Source organism: Syngnathoides biaculeatus, chromosome 6, assembly GCF_019802595.1.
Source record: "Syngnathoides biaculeatus isolate LvHL_M chromosome 6, ASM1980259v1, whole genome shotgun sequence".
Taxonomy (NCBI): domain Eukaryota; kingdom Metazoa; phylum Chordata; class Actinopteri; order Syngnathiformes; family Syngnathidae; genus Syngnathoides; species Syngnathoides biaculeatus.
Window position 1 is genome coordinate 25,391,044 of NC_084645.1, and position 16,756 is coordinate 25,407,799.

At 42.9% G+C, this 16,756-nt stretch overlaps 1 protein-coding gene across 2 annotated transcripts in view; it reads left to right on the forward strand.

Annotated features, from left to right (window-relative positions):
- Window positions 1-16,756, forward strand: part of fbln1 (fibulin 1) — a 47,163-nt gene that overhangs the window by 21,846 nt on the left and 8,561 nt on the right. The window contains exons 15-16 of one of the 2 annotated variants that reach the window (XR_009795411.1): window positions 1,566-6,076; window positions 7,068-7,175. Coding sequence is in view for 1 of the 2 variants with exons in the window: in XM_061822812.1 (XP_061678796.1) it covers window positions 7,068-7,213; window positions 8,257-8,397 (287 nt within the window). In the remaining variant the exon portion in view is untranslated. Of the gene's footprint in view, window positions 1-1,565; window positions 6,077-7,067; window positions 7,214-8,256; window positions 8,398-16,756 lie in introns of those variants that run through there. The other variant, XM_061822812.1, reaches the window with a different exon arrangement.

Genomic DNA, 16,756 nt, shown 5'->3' on the forward strand with positions numbered 1-16,756 from the left:
AAGGTAACACAGTAGCAACACACTAGCGCGGTGCTAAGGCTAGCTAACAAAGCCGGTTAAAAAAAAAAACATACCAGTAAAAGTCACTTCCACGGCACATATATTCCAACAGTCTCAGGATTACCTTTTCCGCTTGAGTGCCCCCATGGGGCCGTTACAAAAATTGCACAAATTAGCCGCATCGCAGCATAAGCCGCAGGGTTGAAAGCGTGTGAAAAAAGTTGCAACTAATAGGCGGGAAATTACGGTAGTTCATCTTTGATATCAAGAGGAAAAAAGGGAGGAAAAAGTCATAATATGAGAACAGACGTATTATCATGAGAAAAAGTCAAAACAAACTTGTAATATTACAAGGCCAAAGGTTTTGACTTTTACAAGTCATAATATTGCAAGACAAATGTCCAACTTTCTGAGAAGTCAAATGGCACAATTTTTGCAGTGGCTACACGGATAGTTGAGAGAACTAATATGTTTCTGCGCATTTCAAATCTGCATTCCTTTTTACTTAATTGAGTTGTATAATGTCCTCTTAAATGTGTTTTATAAGAGGTACATGAACACAGATAAAGGGAGATTGTACACTACACTAGGGCGGTATTAATGCACTGCCAATTTTGACGTCACAAAGCACACATTATCTGATTTTAAGGGTTTGATGTGAGCGGGTCTCGATTTTAAAAACTATTATCACCAATGACCATTTTTGCCACCAGAGATTTCATTTAAAAGCTGTCTAAATACCCGACAGAGAATTCAGAGGTCAGAGAATTATTTGCACCATCTTCAAGAACAGTTACAGTATTCACAAAGTGGGACACGGGGCTCCCCCTAGCGGTGCAAGAAAGAATCACTACAGTTGTGTGACATATGCGTTTAATATTGAAGCGCTCTTCAACAAGATTAAATGCTAATGCGGTCACGCACATTTGAAAAATGTACAAGTGTGATCACTCATGCCCGCAGATATAAAGTTACGGGTGTGGTCCACCAGTCATGCCCGCAGATATAAAGTTGCGGGTTTGTGTTCTGTTTGTAATTATGAGGGTACCCCTTTAAGAGCGAAGGGTGTACACAAGTATGCTGAGCAGAGAACGTGTCCTTCCGTGTTAAAAAAAAAAAAAAAAAAAAGACGTCAGGCTGTGGTTCACTGCGCTGGCTACACAAAAAAAAAGATAGATTTTTCGTGCTCGACTGTGCAGATGTGCCATCAAATCACAGTGACGGCTAATGTCTTGGACTTGAAAGTTAAATACAACTGAAATGTACTTCAGAAACGTAGCACAATTTGGAGAATCACAGTTCTCGAATGATGTCCGCTCTCAAATCCATTTGAGGCCGTTGTCACCAGTCGTGAACCTGCATGAGCCCACTCTGACTCCTCTCATGTGCTAGGCTGCCCTCCACTGCATGCCATGCACGGCACATTTAATTTACATGGTCTCTTTCTCTCTCTCTTTCTCTCTCTCTCTCTCTCTCTCTCTCCCTCTCTCTGCTTGTTGTGTTCTATTGTTCCCCGTGACTCCTTCCCCACCCTATCCCACTCGTGTCTCTCTCTTTCTTCACAGTCGATGTGAACGCTTGCTTTGCAATGAGTCTGTCGAGTGCCTGGCCATGCCGTTGAGAATAACCTACTACCACCTCACCTTCCCCGCCAACATCCCCGTCTCCACCAACATCTTCCGCATGGGCCCCTCCCACACGGTGCCGGGCGACGACATCCGCATCGCCATCACCGCGGGCAACGAGGGCGGCTTCTTCAAAACGGAGCAAGTCGCCGGCGGCGGCGTCATGTCCGTGGCGAGGGTCTTCGACGGCCCGCGGGACTCTGAGCTCTCCGTAGAGCTCGGGCTGCGTCGCTACGGCACGCTCAGCACGTACTTGGCCAAAGTGATGGTGTTCGTCACCCAGGATGAGCCCCGTGTCGTATACAACCCGCAGCTCGAATAAGGACGACGGCTCAGCAAGGCTTGCTTGCGCTGCGTTGGCTTTTGTCATTTTGACGAGAATTTTCATGCAAGAAAGAAGCCCAACTGTCAGGAGAGCAAAATCCAACTTACAAGAGAGATACAGCAGTCGTACTTTTATTAGAAGAAAGTGAAAATATTACAAGAAAAATTTACGAGAATGGTTTTAGTTTGGCGAGAATTTTTTTATTTTACAAGGATAAAGTCATGCTTTTCAGAGGACAAAAACTTATAATTTTGCTTGACTATAGCTTCAATTTTACAGAAAAAATACAATATTACTAAAAAAAATTCATAATTTTTAAGCAATAAAATGGTAATTTTACAAGCATATTGTAATTTTTATGAGTCGTAAGATGACATACAAAAAGTTGACATTTTGCAATGCATTTTTTTGCAATAGTAAAAGTTGTAAAATGGCGTGAAAGCTACAATAAAGTTTTAATAAAGTTTCAATAAAGTAGGACATATGATCGGAAAAAGTCGCCATATGGCAAGAATGTACGTTTAATTTTACAGAAAAAAATTGATGTAATATTAAAGATGAAAAATCATAATAAGATGAGAATAAGTAGCCATTTTCAAAAAATAGAGTTGTAATTTCTCGAGAATTAAGTCTTCATATTAAGAGAAAAGGTGGCACATTTACAAGAATACAACTATAATTTTATGGGAATAGTTGTGATACAGAAAAGCTGCAGTTTTGCAAGAACTAAGATGGAATTATTTTTTAGATCAACGTTGTTACAAGAAAAGCCCAGATTTTTGCACAAATAAACCAGTTTTGAAAAATAAAGTCATCATTTTTCGAGAATAAAGTTACGCAAAAAAGTTAGTCTTACATACATGAAGTCACAATATTCTGTGAAAAATTTAAGTTTAAAAAATAAATAAATAAATCATAATTCCACAAGAACAAAGTCGGAATATGATGGGGAAACTTCCAATTTTAAGAAGATGGCCATAATTTTGAGAGACTAATGTTTTACTTTAACACAAATAAAGTTTCAATTTTAAGATTTCCAGAGGGAGCAAAAATTAAATGAAGTTGTAGTATTACGGATTTTTTCAAGTCAAAGTATTAAATTAATAAGAACACAAAAAGATACAGTATATATATATATTTTTTTTTTTTTTACAGGATAAGGTTAAAGATAGGTTCTGATATTACCAAAATAAGTGAGACTTCTAATCTTAATTTTTCCATCAATCGTGTTGATCATTCTTTAGCTCTGGAATAAATACAAGTATTGTTTTGGATTTCATTGGTTTTGTACCTCAAACGTACATCTAGGAGTGCATTTTTGGCCATAGTTCTTTTATTGTTATTACCAAGTTAAGATAACAATTGGCAACTAGAAATAGTAGCTAATATATACAGTATTGTTACTTTATAAATAAATTAGGTTCACTTGAATGTATCTTGTAAGAAGCAGAGCACTGTGATAGCATCTAGGTGGCGCACTACATCAAGGTAAAGCCTAAAACGTCGGTCTGTCCAGCCGACAACATGGAGTACTTAAGACTATTAGTTGTATGTATAAAGTCCAAGTATTTATAATACTTGATGGTTTATGTGTTGGCTGAGCAGTTTTGTAATAAAATAAAAATAATGGAACTAAAGCACGCTCCTACGTGATGATGTAGGATTAAATTAAACACAGCAAAGTGGAGCAGCGAGTCCAAATCACAGACAACATTGTTCATCATGTGAAAATACATGAGAAAAATATATCTGCACCATATTAAGTCAATAATACAGTCCACAATTATGTTAACTTTTACTATTGCAGTTCAGTTTAGATAGTCACCATCATAAAACCTTAATAATATTGCAATACCACCTCATCTGGGAGTAGATAAACCAAAAGAGGCCTTAATAGAACCATCTACATCCACACAACATCCTACTGGCAAGACTCTGACACACTCGGAAATGCTGGACAAAAGTACTACTTACTTGACTTACAAGTTCAATTCGTGCCACACTCACAAGAAGGCAGTCCCCCAAAAATATATGCTTGTGTGTATTGTTATAGTGTCTGTCTACATGTTTTGCGCCACAATTTGTGTTTAAATATTTAAAGGGTTTGCAGATCAAACGTTCTCCCCACGAAAAGCAATCTTCGACAGGGGGCCTCAATAGCCACTATCACACATTTGGATGCCCCCCCCCCCCATCTCCGAAAGCTACCAACGCCCCTGCCTCCAGCAAGTCCCAGAGATGCAGTTATCCCTTTCACAGAGACAAAAGGATCTCACTAGTGACTACTTTAGTTACAAAATCCATAAGTTTAAGGAATATTTTTTCCCCAAAACAAATTTGTCGAACTCCAAATTTTACAAGCTTTAAGACGCTGGACTTCTGCTACAGTATAAATACCTCGTCATGTACGTGTGGCTTGTAAAAAGTGTAAATTCAGACGGTGTCACGCACCATATCCTTGTTTCCGAACAGGAGCGGGGGATACCCTTAAAATAAGAACCTAGTGGTGTACCGGGCATTTTTTTTTTTTTTAATTCCGCTTTGATTTTTGAGTTATGGGACTCTGGGATCTGGACAATTTGCGGTCCAGCAACTTCACCACTCTCTAAATGAATGATGCTCTGGCGTGTTTGTGTTGGGACGTTATCAACTTGCCAGCTATAAATAATAATTACTAAAAATAATAACCAAAAAAAAAAAAAAGGCCTAAGGCTTGACCAGAGGAGTTACGTCCAAGAAAGTCTTGTTTTTCTTTCTGGTCTGCAAGTATCGGGGGGTTTTCCACATAAGGCTGGGGAACACGTAGAAACACTCATACAAAAGCACGTTCGTATCCGCATGTGGACAAACAGACGTAAAGTCGTTAAAAAGACGCTGTAATTAGCCCGCTAGCCTGGCTTTGACCGTATGTGCGTAAAAGAGCGGTTCATCCTAGGTCATTATCTTCTCATCAATTCATCCCGCCACCTCAAAAGAGCTTCCACCCCATCCTCCAGAGAATACCGCTCAGGTTTTGCTAAAGCTCAGGCCGTGCTGGTGTAAAAAGCAGGAGAACATTTTGTGGGTTTGGACCGGGCTGAAACAAAACTTGGAACCGGCCGCTAATTGTTAATTACAAGCCCCTACCCGCTGGTGGCTGGCCTTCTTGTCTGGGGGCTTTTGCGTTTAGTTCTCCGTGAAAAAGCAGCCCAACCCAGTCCAGACCAACCTGAACTTGTTTAAACTCAACAGGCTATAGGTCCCCGACGGAGAACCAAACATCCACAGACCACAACTCAGTATAGAGCCATAGCTGCACGTCTGCACCTAAACACGGCGACATGGTTGTTTTCATAATCCAATATGCAGTGGTTCCATCCAAGGTCCAATGCCTTAAAGCTTGTAAAACTTTCACTCAAACTCATAATTTAAGGAAAAATATGCCTCAAATGTTGTCACTGATCGCATCCTCCATGCATCCCACTAAAACCCATTTTAAGACGGTATTTTTTGGGGGAATGAACTAGGGCTTTTCCTGTTTTTGTCCTTGAATAAAATATTCACAAAACAAATTGCATCTCTCAACAAGCAAGACAGACTTGACACAAGAAGGCTGGATCCGAAATTTGAACCACAAATCTTAACACTGCGAGGCAGATATTCCAACCACTCATTCACATGTGGATTCACAATTAAAATATCAACATTGTACGTTATTCTACCTAAATTTACAACTAAAACTGGGTATTTGTGTGACGGTAGTACCTTTCTGATGAATGGCACTAAGACCAAACACCTTTTTTTGCTACACGTAACATACACCGATGGTGGTATAAAGGTTTAGCTAGCAGCTCGATCACAATATTAAGAGCACAAATTTAAGTCTAAGTCAGTTTAGCATATTTGGCACGAGCTAATGAAATGCATAGTAAACACGAAGCGACTGTCGAATTAAATATTTTACCCCTTATTGTAAAACCAAACCTCGTTTTTTCCTTGCCTTAATGCTAGCTTTAGCATTAGCATCGTTAGCATTAACGGCGCGTCATTTTTACGCTCACTTTTACTTAACTTCCGACAGCCCTCCTTATACACAACTTTCATTGGACATAGCAGTAACATTCAGATTATTTACTGAGTGGAAAGGGTGAGGTTTGACACTTTTTGAGAATCTTTTACTCACCTGACATCTGTATTCTTGTGCATATAGCATATTAATGAGAAACATGGCTTCCTACTGCTGTTCTACGCTCCCCCCAACATTACTATGAAAATAAAAATAATAACGTTTTAGCTGCTTTTCAATAGTTGTTCCACAAAGATATTCCTAGCACTATTTCAGGTGGCATTATCTTTTTGAAGCCTCCATCCCAAATCCCAATTTGAGCTGTCACTGATTAGTCCGTGGAATAAACAAACCTTTAAATAATGGGATGAGTGCTGCCTTTGGAGAGAGGCCGGGGAGTGGTCTGTCACCATTTGGGAGGCTTTCGAAACACTCCCTGTGCCCATAAATTTTCCCCGAGAGATTATAGGGATGTGAAGTCGGGGATGCCCCCAAAATTCCAAATATTCTTGTGGATCATTCTTTGTGAGTGTCATCATTCATCTCCCGCTGGAGCGCATCGACGGCACAAGTTGAAGAATGTACTTCCTGCATTTTTTTTGTTGTTCTTTCCTAATTAGCCAGATTTTTAAATACATTTTTCCATTTTTGATGCGGCATCAAGTAACCTTATTGGAATGTTGTTATTTGTAAAAATAGTATGCACAATAGAACTGAACCTCCAGCGTAAAACATGACAAATTGTGGGAAACCTTCGATGGATTTGTTTGGATTTCAAATGTGTTTTTCCCAAATTAAAACGGAAGCACCTTGATGTGTTCAAAACTAAATCGTCATCGTTAAATGACTTTCATTCTACTATTTTTGACTGCCAGGAGTATAAAAATAGGTTACACACTGGTGAAAGTAGCAAAGTGATGTGAATCTGGACGGTGGGCCTTAAGTTCACACCAATACTTTCTTGCCTTTTTATGCAATTTTAGAGGTGAATATTGGATAAATTCCAAATTGTTTACCTTTAGTAAACACCACTATATTGTTGTGTGTACAGTTAATTTGTCTTGTCCTCTAGGTCGGCTCAGTTTGACCGCTCCGACCCGATACGATGTGTCAAGTCCTGCCAGCCAAACGATGTCGCCTGCATCATGGATGACACGCACTCGGTGTCTCACACCTTCATCTCTCTGCCCACCTTCAGAGAGTTTACGAGGCCCGAGGGTATGGATAAATTAGTACCTACCTTCCTCTTTCTTTCGGCTTGTCCCGTTAGGGGGTCGCCACAGCGTGTCATCTCAGACGGACGCTCATATTTGTTTGGCACAGTTTTTACGCCGGATTCCCTTCCTGATGCAATCCCTCTTGGGGAGTGGGGGCCCCAGTGAGAAACAAACTCACAATCCCTGGTTTCTGAGCTATGGGGCCCAGAGAATTAATCCCTACTTTACATATTTTTATTCACCGATGTAAGGGCCGCTACTTATTGAGTGAGCCAACTGAACATGACTCAAATGTCGCACGGTGTGGATCGTTCTGGAAGTAGTTTTCACGAGTGGATTCAGTTGATTCTGGGGTGGGCACAAGACTTCTCACCGTGACTCTAACAATGAAATAAATAAAACGATTAATACAATAGAGTAATGTAAATTCTAAAAGTAAAATATACCACGGATTGCAACATTCGTGCCCTGCCATCCATTTGTTAGTCTACTTCCTGATTCATGGAGAATCACGGCAGGGATGCCACCATTTGCTTTATATTGCAATATTATAAATTCCTCTATCTGCGTTTTCATCCAAATTTCTCCGTAATGTTTCTTGGAAATAAACAGATGATCCTAATCAGAAAGAAAACATATTTTTGTTAGTTTCTTACACCACACATCATGGTAATTTTAACAGTTCAACAAAGTCACGGTTGTTGCGACTATAACTATTAATATTTTGTGGTTTGTTTTTGTCACTTGCGACCAATCATCGCTACACTTTCCTCTAAAGTCGCTGTTCCACAACGCTAATAGGGATGGTTTTGTTACACGCCATCTTGGCGTGAAATAAGTAACCATCGCAATCACTGGCCTACGGTGTCAGCCAGCAATTGGCAATTGCATGCGGATTCGGTTTATGAGTGTGTTAACATGAGAGGGAGACTTGTCATTGCTCATAAAGTCCTTCTGAGCTTTCTCGTTGACATTTCAGCAATAGACTCGATTCTCAGTGTTTTATTGGGGGGTTTGGGGGGTATATATTTTTTTGGGCCGCAGAGATTGTTTTCCTGAGAACTACGGTGCCGGCTTACAGCTCCTACCGCTTGGGCAGCTACGACGTCAAGTTCGACATCGTGGAGGGGAACATAGACAACGCCTTCGACATAATCAAGCGCGTGGAGAACGGGCTGTATGTGGGTGAGTGACAGCTTTTGTATAAATGTATGTACTGTATGTGTTTACGGCTGAGTTTTCAGTGGAACACAATCAGGTAGGTCTGAGACTTCCGAGTTGTTCTGATTTCGAAGAGATTTCCGCATAGGAAATATCCATCCATCTTCTAGCGCTTATTCGAGGTCGGGTCGCGGGGGAGTAGCTTCAGTCGGGATGCCCATACTTCCCTTTCCCCATTCACTTAATCTAGCTCTTCTGGGGGTCCCCTGGGCCTCCTTCTGGTGAGACACCACACCAGGGGTGCATCCGAGAGGCATTTGAATCAGATGCCCCAGCCACCTCATCCTGCTTCTCTCAATGCGGCGGACCAGAAGCTCATCTGTGAGACCCTTCCAGATGACCGGACCTCTCACCATATCTCCAAAGAAGAGCCCGGACACCCTGCGGAGGAAACTCATTTCGGCAGCTTTTATGCGGGATCTTGTTCGCTCGGTCATGACCCACAGCTCGTGACCATTGTTGAAGCTAGGAATGTGGATCGATCGGTAAAGAGAGAGCTTTGCCTTTCAACTTAGCTCGTTCTTTCCCACAACGGATCGATACAAAGTCCCCATCACTGCAGATGCTGCACCGATCTGCCCGTCGATCTTGCATTCCATTCCCAAGATACTTGAACTCCTCCACTTGGAGCAGGAGCTCATGCCCAAACTGGAGATGTCACGCCACCTTTTTCTGATGGAGGACCTTGGTGTCAGATTTGGAGGTGCTGATTCTCATCCCAGCTGCTTCACACTTGGCTGAGAACTGCTCCAGTTCCTCCCAATCACCTCCCACAAGTGTCAAGCCCATGGGAAGGAGGACCCTTCCAAGTCCCATGGGTGCATGCCTGTCCACCAGCTGCTCACCTTCGACTCCCACCTCAAGATAGGAAACAAGATAATAAGAGTAATCCATCCACCCATCCATTTTCTTTGCCGCTTATCCTCACGTGGGTCGCGGGGAGTGCTGGAGCCTTTCCCAGCTGCCAACGGACAAGAGGCGGGGTACACCCTGAACTGGTTGCCAGCCAATCGCAGGGCACACGGAGACAAACAGCCGTACTCACAATCACACCTAGGGGCAATTTAGAGTGTACACCTTGAACTGGTTGCCAGCCAATCGCAGGGCACACGGAGACAATCAGCCGCACTCACAATCACACCTACGAGCAATTTAGAGTCTCCAATTAATGCATGTTTTTTGGGAAGTGGAAGGAAACCAGAGTGCCCGGAGAAGACCCACGCAAGCCCATCCACCTGCGTAATAATAGTAATAGTAGTCTCAGGCAGTCTTGTGACTCTTGTGAGGATAAGCGGCTCAGTAAATGGATGGATAATAATCATAATAAAACACATCATTTAAAAGCAGTACTACTCTCTCTCCATTTGGTGCTCACTCATCACTTGTCACACTTTCACTTCTGTGGACTTTGTTATTTTCACAGTTCTGTTCTTTATGTGCAACCCCCGAAGATGGCGCTGACCAAAAGCCGTGTCAAATAGGAACAAAGTACATTGGTGTCAAGGAAGTATGTTGAAGTGTATAACTCCATTGTGAAAAAAGCTTTGTATGTCGGGGAGGAGCAAATTTTCGCTGAAGAACCGATCGTATTTGCATATGCAGTGCGCTCGCACCCAATACATTTTTTTTCTTTTTTAAAATCAAATCGTCTGCAAGGCATTTGTTAAGGTAAACATTATGAAAGAAGGCGGCACGGTGGATCAGCTGGTAAAGCGTTGGCCTCACAGTTCTGGGGACCCGGGTTCGATCCCGGCCCCGCCTGTGTGGAGTTTGCATGTTCTCCCCGTGCCTCCGTGGGTTTTCTCCAGGTGGGCAGTCCGTTTTTCCTCCCACATCCCAAAAACATGCAACATTAATTGGACACTCTAAATTGCCCGTAGGTGTGATTGTGAGTGCGACTGTTTGTCTCGTTCTGCCCTGCGATTGGCTGGCGACCAGTTCAGGGTGTACCCCGCCTCCTGCCCGTTGACTGCTGGGATAGGCTCCAGTGAGGATAAGCGGCAAAGAAAATGGATGGATGTTATGAGAGGAGAAGTGGCTTTAACCTGTTTTAGGATCAAAATTTGGGGAATATTGACGATTTAAAGTATTACTATTCAGGCAATGTTCTAAGTAACCTTTTTCCATTATTAAATAGCATCCATGTGTAAAGTTGAGGTAACCACTGTAAAATGAAATCAAAAAAGTAAAACTGTTGACCACGTTGACAACGCCTGACAGATGCAAAATGGGGGAGGAACAGGAAGGCGTATGCAGAGCGTTTCTGTCACCAAATGGTGTTTTATCGGTATTGCATTACATTACGTTACCATCTGGTTGCTAAAATGAACTGGAAATTGATATTGCGCCGCGACTGGCTGGCAAACGTTCCGCTGGGATAGGCTCCAGTTCGTCATTGGCCCTAATGAGGACAAAAGTAATAGAATTGAGGGAAGGATGTAAAGTAATTGATAGATAAGACACTTTTGTACATGCTCCAATTTGATCACATTACCTGTTTGCCGTGAAAAAGAAAAACAAAGAATAAACAAAATGCACTTTAGTTCCGTCCTTTACTTGCCGCAACACTTCCTGGAAGCACGCATGACGATATGGCTCGCAGCTTGGAGCACTTTTGGGACGTTCCCACGTTGAGATTCCACTGTACTCTCTCTAAATCAAACTCTCATGTCGCCGACCGAAAAGGGAGAAAAGCAGAGTTGACTTTAAGTGCATGTGATACAGGTCGTCACGGTGACTGCAGCCCGGCGGCATCGTGTAACTGTCATCATGGCCACGGAGCCATCGGAGACTTGTCCTCATAGTGGCTCGCGGAGCGGGGCAGACAAAGGCCCGTTTCTGTGTCTCGCCAGATATTTGGCATCGGCGCGCGGGGCCTCGCGGTTAAGACGGAGTAACAGTTTATGCAGTTCATGGCTTGCCCTTTTCGCAAAAATATTCCCTCCACCATATAAATATGTATGGGAATAATGCATCCTATTGTACTGCACATTTGAAATTCATTAAAGACGCACTTAATGCAGTGGAAGTTGCGCGGGCGGAGGCCGGGCTCGTCCTTTATTTTGCTATCTGCCGAGGCGAGTTGCGGCCTCTCCGCCCGCTGCGAGGCCAAGGATGACACATCCCTGGGCACATTGTTTGTTTTGCTTTCTGCGCTCAGTTGCAGGCCTGGGAGAGTGGAAGGCCTTCCTGTCCTTGATGGATGGATGGAGGGGTGGCCTGTCAGCGTGCACATCTGTCTTGAGAGAATGCGACTGGTTCAGGCTCTATTGTGGCTGCACACAAACTATCTATGGGTCTTGTACATTTGTGAAGAAACAGATGTGCGCTAACTAGCTCAAGATATGCCTTTGAGCGCCGTTATTATCATCGCTGAAGTACAGTGGAGCCTCGGTTTATTGATGACCTGTTTTTATGAACAATTTGGTTTACATACTCAGTTTTTTTTTTGCCTAAATTATCTCGGTTAATGCACTGCTGTAGTCTTGGCGTTGATACGCAAAAGGGTCAGTTGAGCGAAGCAAACATCATGCGCTTCATATGTCAGATATTGCCGATATCTTTGTTGTTTTTTGTTCCCTTTCTCTAAATTTGCCCTCCAAAGAAAGTAGGAAAAGGAAATAGAGTGATAGCTACACAAAAATTATGTTTATAATTTTGCTGTCAAGTTCAGTTTGGCAAAATCTACTTTGGGTAATATTGTAGAAACAATAATTTGTACAGTACAAAATACCCAAAGATGCTTAACTTGGGTTGAACACAAACAGGGACAAGTACAAAAACAAACAAACTCCGTAAGCCTCACTGATCTTAAAAAATAAAATAAAATAAAAATAAAATAAAAGACTGGATAGCGCATACACATCGAGCGGTATGTCGATTGGTTGAAGCCAGTTGGCCGCCATCTTGGTACTCCCAAAACGTGTGGACCACACGGTTTATAGGTGGGGTTATGGTCGACATTTTTTTCAGTTCTGATAACATGAGGGATTTTTAATTCGACATTTTTTTGTCATAAAAACATCAGATATATTTTTGGAAATAAGTTGAAAATACATGCTAAACACATTGTTCATTTGTTTTCCCTGTGACGTCCTATTTCAGGCAGAAAATTTAAACTTATTTAAAATTTTGTTTCCTTGCATTTGAAAATCAAATTCAATTAGCAGAATTCTGTATTATGAAATTCATACAAAATTTCACAGAAAATGTGTTTTCTTGCTTATCCAATGATTAGGTTTGAGAAAACATTGACATCGCTTTTTTGCAAAAAACCTTCGGGCTACAAAGGTGAAGCAGAGAGTGAACAGTGATTGACAGCAACCGTAAACAAAACTTTGTTCAAGTGAATGAAGCTCATCAGAAAATGAAAAAAAAAAACCTTTACAAACAGACTTTCGGTGTCACGTCAAAGTAAATCTTTTTAACTTACCTGTGGAATGTTTTCTCACAGCCACGAAACTGTTAATCGCCGTCGCTGCACAGGTCGGCGTGGTTGTTTTGGGAGTATCAAGATGGTGGATGGCAACTGCAGTTTTGGTGGCCAATGAGCCATCCAGTTTTTTTTTTAGGTCAGTAGTAAGCGTCTGTGAATGCAGTGTGGGCAGCCATTGAAGAAGTCCAACATACAAGCTAGTGACGGCTAACTAGCGGGCTCATTTTCAGTCAAACGCGCCGACAGAGGTTCCACTTTTAGCCACGGTAAAATAATCTGCTGGTGATAGTGTTCACAAGGCCTCACCGTGTACATAAAACACTTTCCTTTCTTTGCCTGTTAATACGCCGCCTCTCACTGTGCGACGTTTTGTTAGGTTCCCCGTGGATACAGCTTGCCCAAAAACGGCTGGCGCGTCCTACAATGCAACACGGCTTTCCCACAATGCAATGCCAAAGCCGCACCGCATTTTAAAGAATGCTAATGACTGTAAACAGTACCGCCTGTTTTGCAAAAAAAAAAAAAAAAAAAGTTCCACTGCGTATTTTTGTTTTTTGCAAGTGCCGTAACACAATTGAATGTACTTTATTGTCTTTTGGGGGATTTGCAAGTGTTTTGCACTGGCTACGACGCAAAATGATTTCTATTCAACGGACGAGGGAAAGAGCAGAGAGGAAAAAAAACAAGCCGAAGAAGTAATCCTGAGCACTTAGTTTCATGTGGTTGGACGTATTGTTCCGTTTCCCCCAGGCGAGGCCTCCGTGTCTCGCCGAACATTAGAGCACTTAAAGTGACGACCACATGAAAGGCCCGTTTGTCCGGGGCCCCTGTTGGATGCTTATTGGATGCAGCTCTCGCATGTTGACACCAGTTGCCCGTCATAAGAAATCGAATAGATGTTACTTTGATTTTAGCGAGCTGGCACTTTGTGCAGATGGTGCAGGTCACGTAAGACCCGTATGACGTGCCACTTAAGGAAGCTCCGTTTCCAGTATCTCCTGCGCCTTGCTGGGATTGTGAAGCGTCGCAGACATTGAGGCTCCATTAATTAATGAACAAATACATGAAATCAAGCTCGTGTTATCCGTTTTTTTTTTTTGGATCCTTCTTTTTTTTTTCTAAAAGGGATAAAAGGAGGCAATTAAGAGTACCCAGTATTATTTGCTCACATAAATCGGGGGCTTCTCGAAGGGTTGGGTTGGCTGCCGGTCTTTTCTGTTCCGCTCGCTTGCTTAAAACAAGTCAGCTGCAGGCGCACGTTGGATGTCAGCACGGCGGCGGCGCTCTTTCCGAGCTCCCTGTCATCCATCACCGGCTCTCCCGGCGCTGTCGCTTTGGGATGACGACCCTGACATCTGTGCAAAGACAAAAGGCCCTTTAGCTTTTAGAAAACACTTACCGGCACCCATGACGACCGCAGTCTTGGAGTCGACCACACAAAATCCACTCAGGTGAACGCAATGCTGATCCACCTCGAAGCGGATTTCCAAAGACCAGCTCCGTTTCCTTTGTGCAGGGCATAAGATTGTTTAGTGTTTGCCGTTTTCTATTGAAGTTTATCTCGGGGTATACGTATGTTTCAGATCCTCCTAGAAACCCATGAAAACCTATAATCAATTGTCAGTCGTTGCTTTATTTATGAAAAACCAAGACACATGAGTCATGAAAAATGGATGGACAGACAAACAAACAAAACAAATTTATTCCAAGTTATTTCTTATCTCGTCTGTTTACCATTTGACCTCGGCACGAGTCTTACCTGTTAGCGTTCAGTTTTCAGTTTGACTCTGCTATTGCCTTGTTTTTCTACACTCATTTATTCTGGTCTGTAGATCATTCCCGCTGGCAAGATCCCCGGCCTGTCATACTTGGAAAGACAAACAGTGGAGGAAGGCATTATTCATACTAACAGTGGATTAGTCGCATGTTTGCACAGAGTTGATGATGGGATGATTGACAGTAAGTGGTTAGCCACCCTTGACCTCCCCAGGGGGCCCCCTAGAATAACTCTGCTGAGGGGCCTTAGTAGCTCACCAACCACACAGACACACCTGAGCTCCCACTAATCCTCCTCTCATTGGGACCAGTTGCTCTGAATCGCCAAGTTAAAATAGAAGGCAAGAAGCCCCCCATAGATTTGTATTTGGATATACTGTATAAGCGCACATTTAAGATACACATAACAATAATCAGCGTCTTGATGTGTTTATTCAGTCACAAAGTTTAGTGCAGTTCCTGTTTGGTTGCCTCTTCTGCTAACACTTCCAATTCCATCACTTCAAAGTGCATAAAGTCGGTCTCCAGTACTTTTATACCTATCGCAATGGGTTGTTTTCACGTGACGTGACCCGTTGTGCTGCCTCGATTCGATTCCTGAGCTCTGTTACTCATACACAGGCAAGGTGGACGACATTATGTTTCTAACTGCATTTATTGAAGACGCGAGTGACAGCATATCAAGCCCAGACTGACTACTAGGCTACCTGGTATACACACATCATGGGACTCAGGACTGTGTCACAAATGCGCCGTATTGTGCCCTTGATCTTTTACTCTATGTGACAGAAATCACGAAGGAGGAGCACTTACCTGTATGCTAACCTGTACGCTAGGTTGGCAGAAAGGCAAAAGAATAAACAAATCCAGTATTTCACAAAACTCTCGAATCTTTCAAGTGATTAACAAAAAAGGATCTTAACTGTAATTTTGGCCTTCTGAAAAGAGTATGGATTAAGCTTGTTAGCTTAGCGCGGCGACACGACGATTGAGGTTGAAGCCAGGCAGCTTGATAGCAGCGTCAGGCAATCATCCACGAAGCCAAGTCTCCGTGAAGCACAGAGTCGCGGATAGTCCAAAGTCTTTCGTCGGAAGCGCAGGACGATATCCCCTCTTACTTGTGTACCGGATCGCGAGGCTTTGAAGAGCGCGCCGACTAGCGACTCTGGAAAAAGCTTCAGCGAATTAGCGAGAGTTGTCGAAACAAAAAAGTCAGAAGAACGCTCTCTGATGGTTAGCAAGGGCTCTCTTGTGTACTTGAGTCCCGAGACACCCGTGAAAGACAAAAACACAAACAGGAACGAGAGCATTCTGGAGACTTCCACACTGGTAGGCGTTAGCTCGAGAGGTTAAATGACGGCGCAAACAAAAAATCTAGCACTCACTCTTTGGTGTTTGTTCTTCATTTCAGAATCTGCTCTTTGAGCCTATTTGCGTCTGAGGATTGGCTCCTAAAGTGGTAACTGAGAGCGCCGGCCTGTCATGTACGACGGTTTAGTGTCTTACGCCAGAACATCTTACATACATCGAGAGATCAGCGTCCCTCTCAAGTTCCGTCCGACCGCTCTTTCAGCTAGATTTTATCCATCCATCAAAGTTGCGCGGAGGGTCATTTGCACGGGACAAGTCCATTTCCATCCTCTTCATCATGCGTGAACCTAAGCAAAGCCAAACACGGGGTTAGTCATCCCTGGAATGACTCCTCTTCATGAGTAATTATTTGTAATGGAAGGGCTTGTATGTATCATTACTCAACCACTGTCTTTTAATTTTTTTTTTTTTTTTTTTTTTCCAAATGCAGGACATTTCAACTCTTGGAGGAGACAATGCAGCATTTGTCCTCCTTTGGGGCAAAAAATACCCAGCACAGTACATTTATCAAGCCACAGCAAAATTCCCTTCGTTTTTGCTATGCAAGTGGGAACGTACATGTGCGGTTTCGTAAGCTAGGCGCAGATGAAACGGGGGTTAGCCATGCGGCGGCGGCGCTGGCAGCCAGTGAAACAGACAGCGAGATGAATGAAAGGGGGAAGTGTACAGTTCGTCTCGGCGCAGGTAGTCGGCGGCGTCCGGTGGAATGTGTGCCTCCCGTGTGAGACGCGACTACTTGAG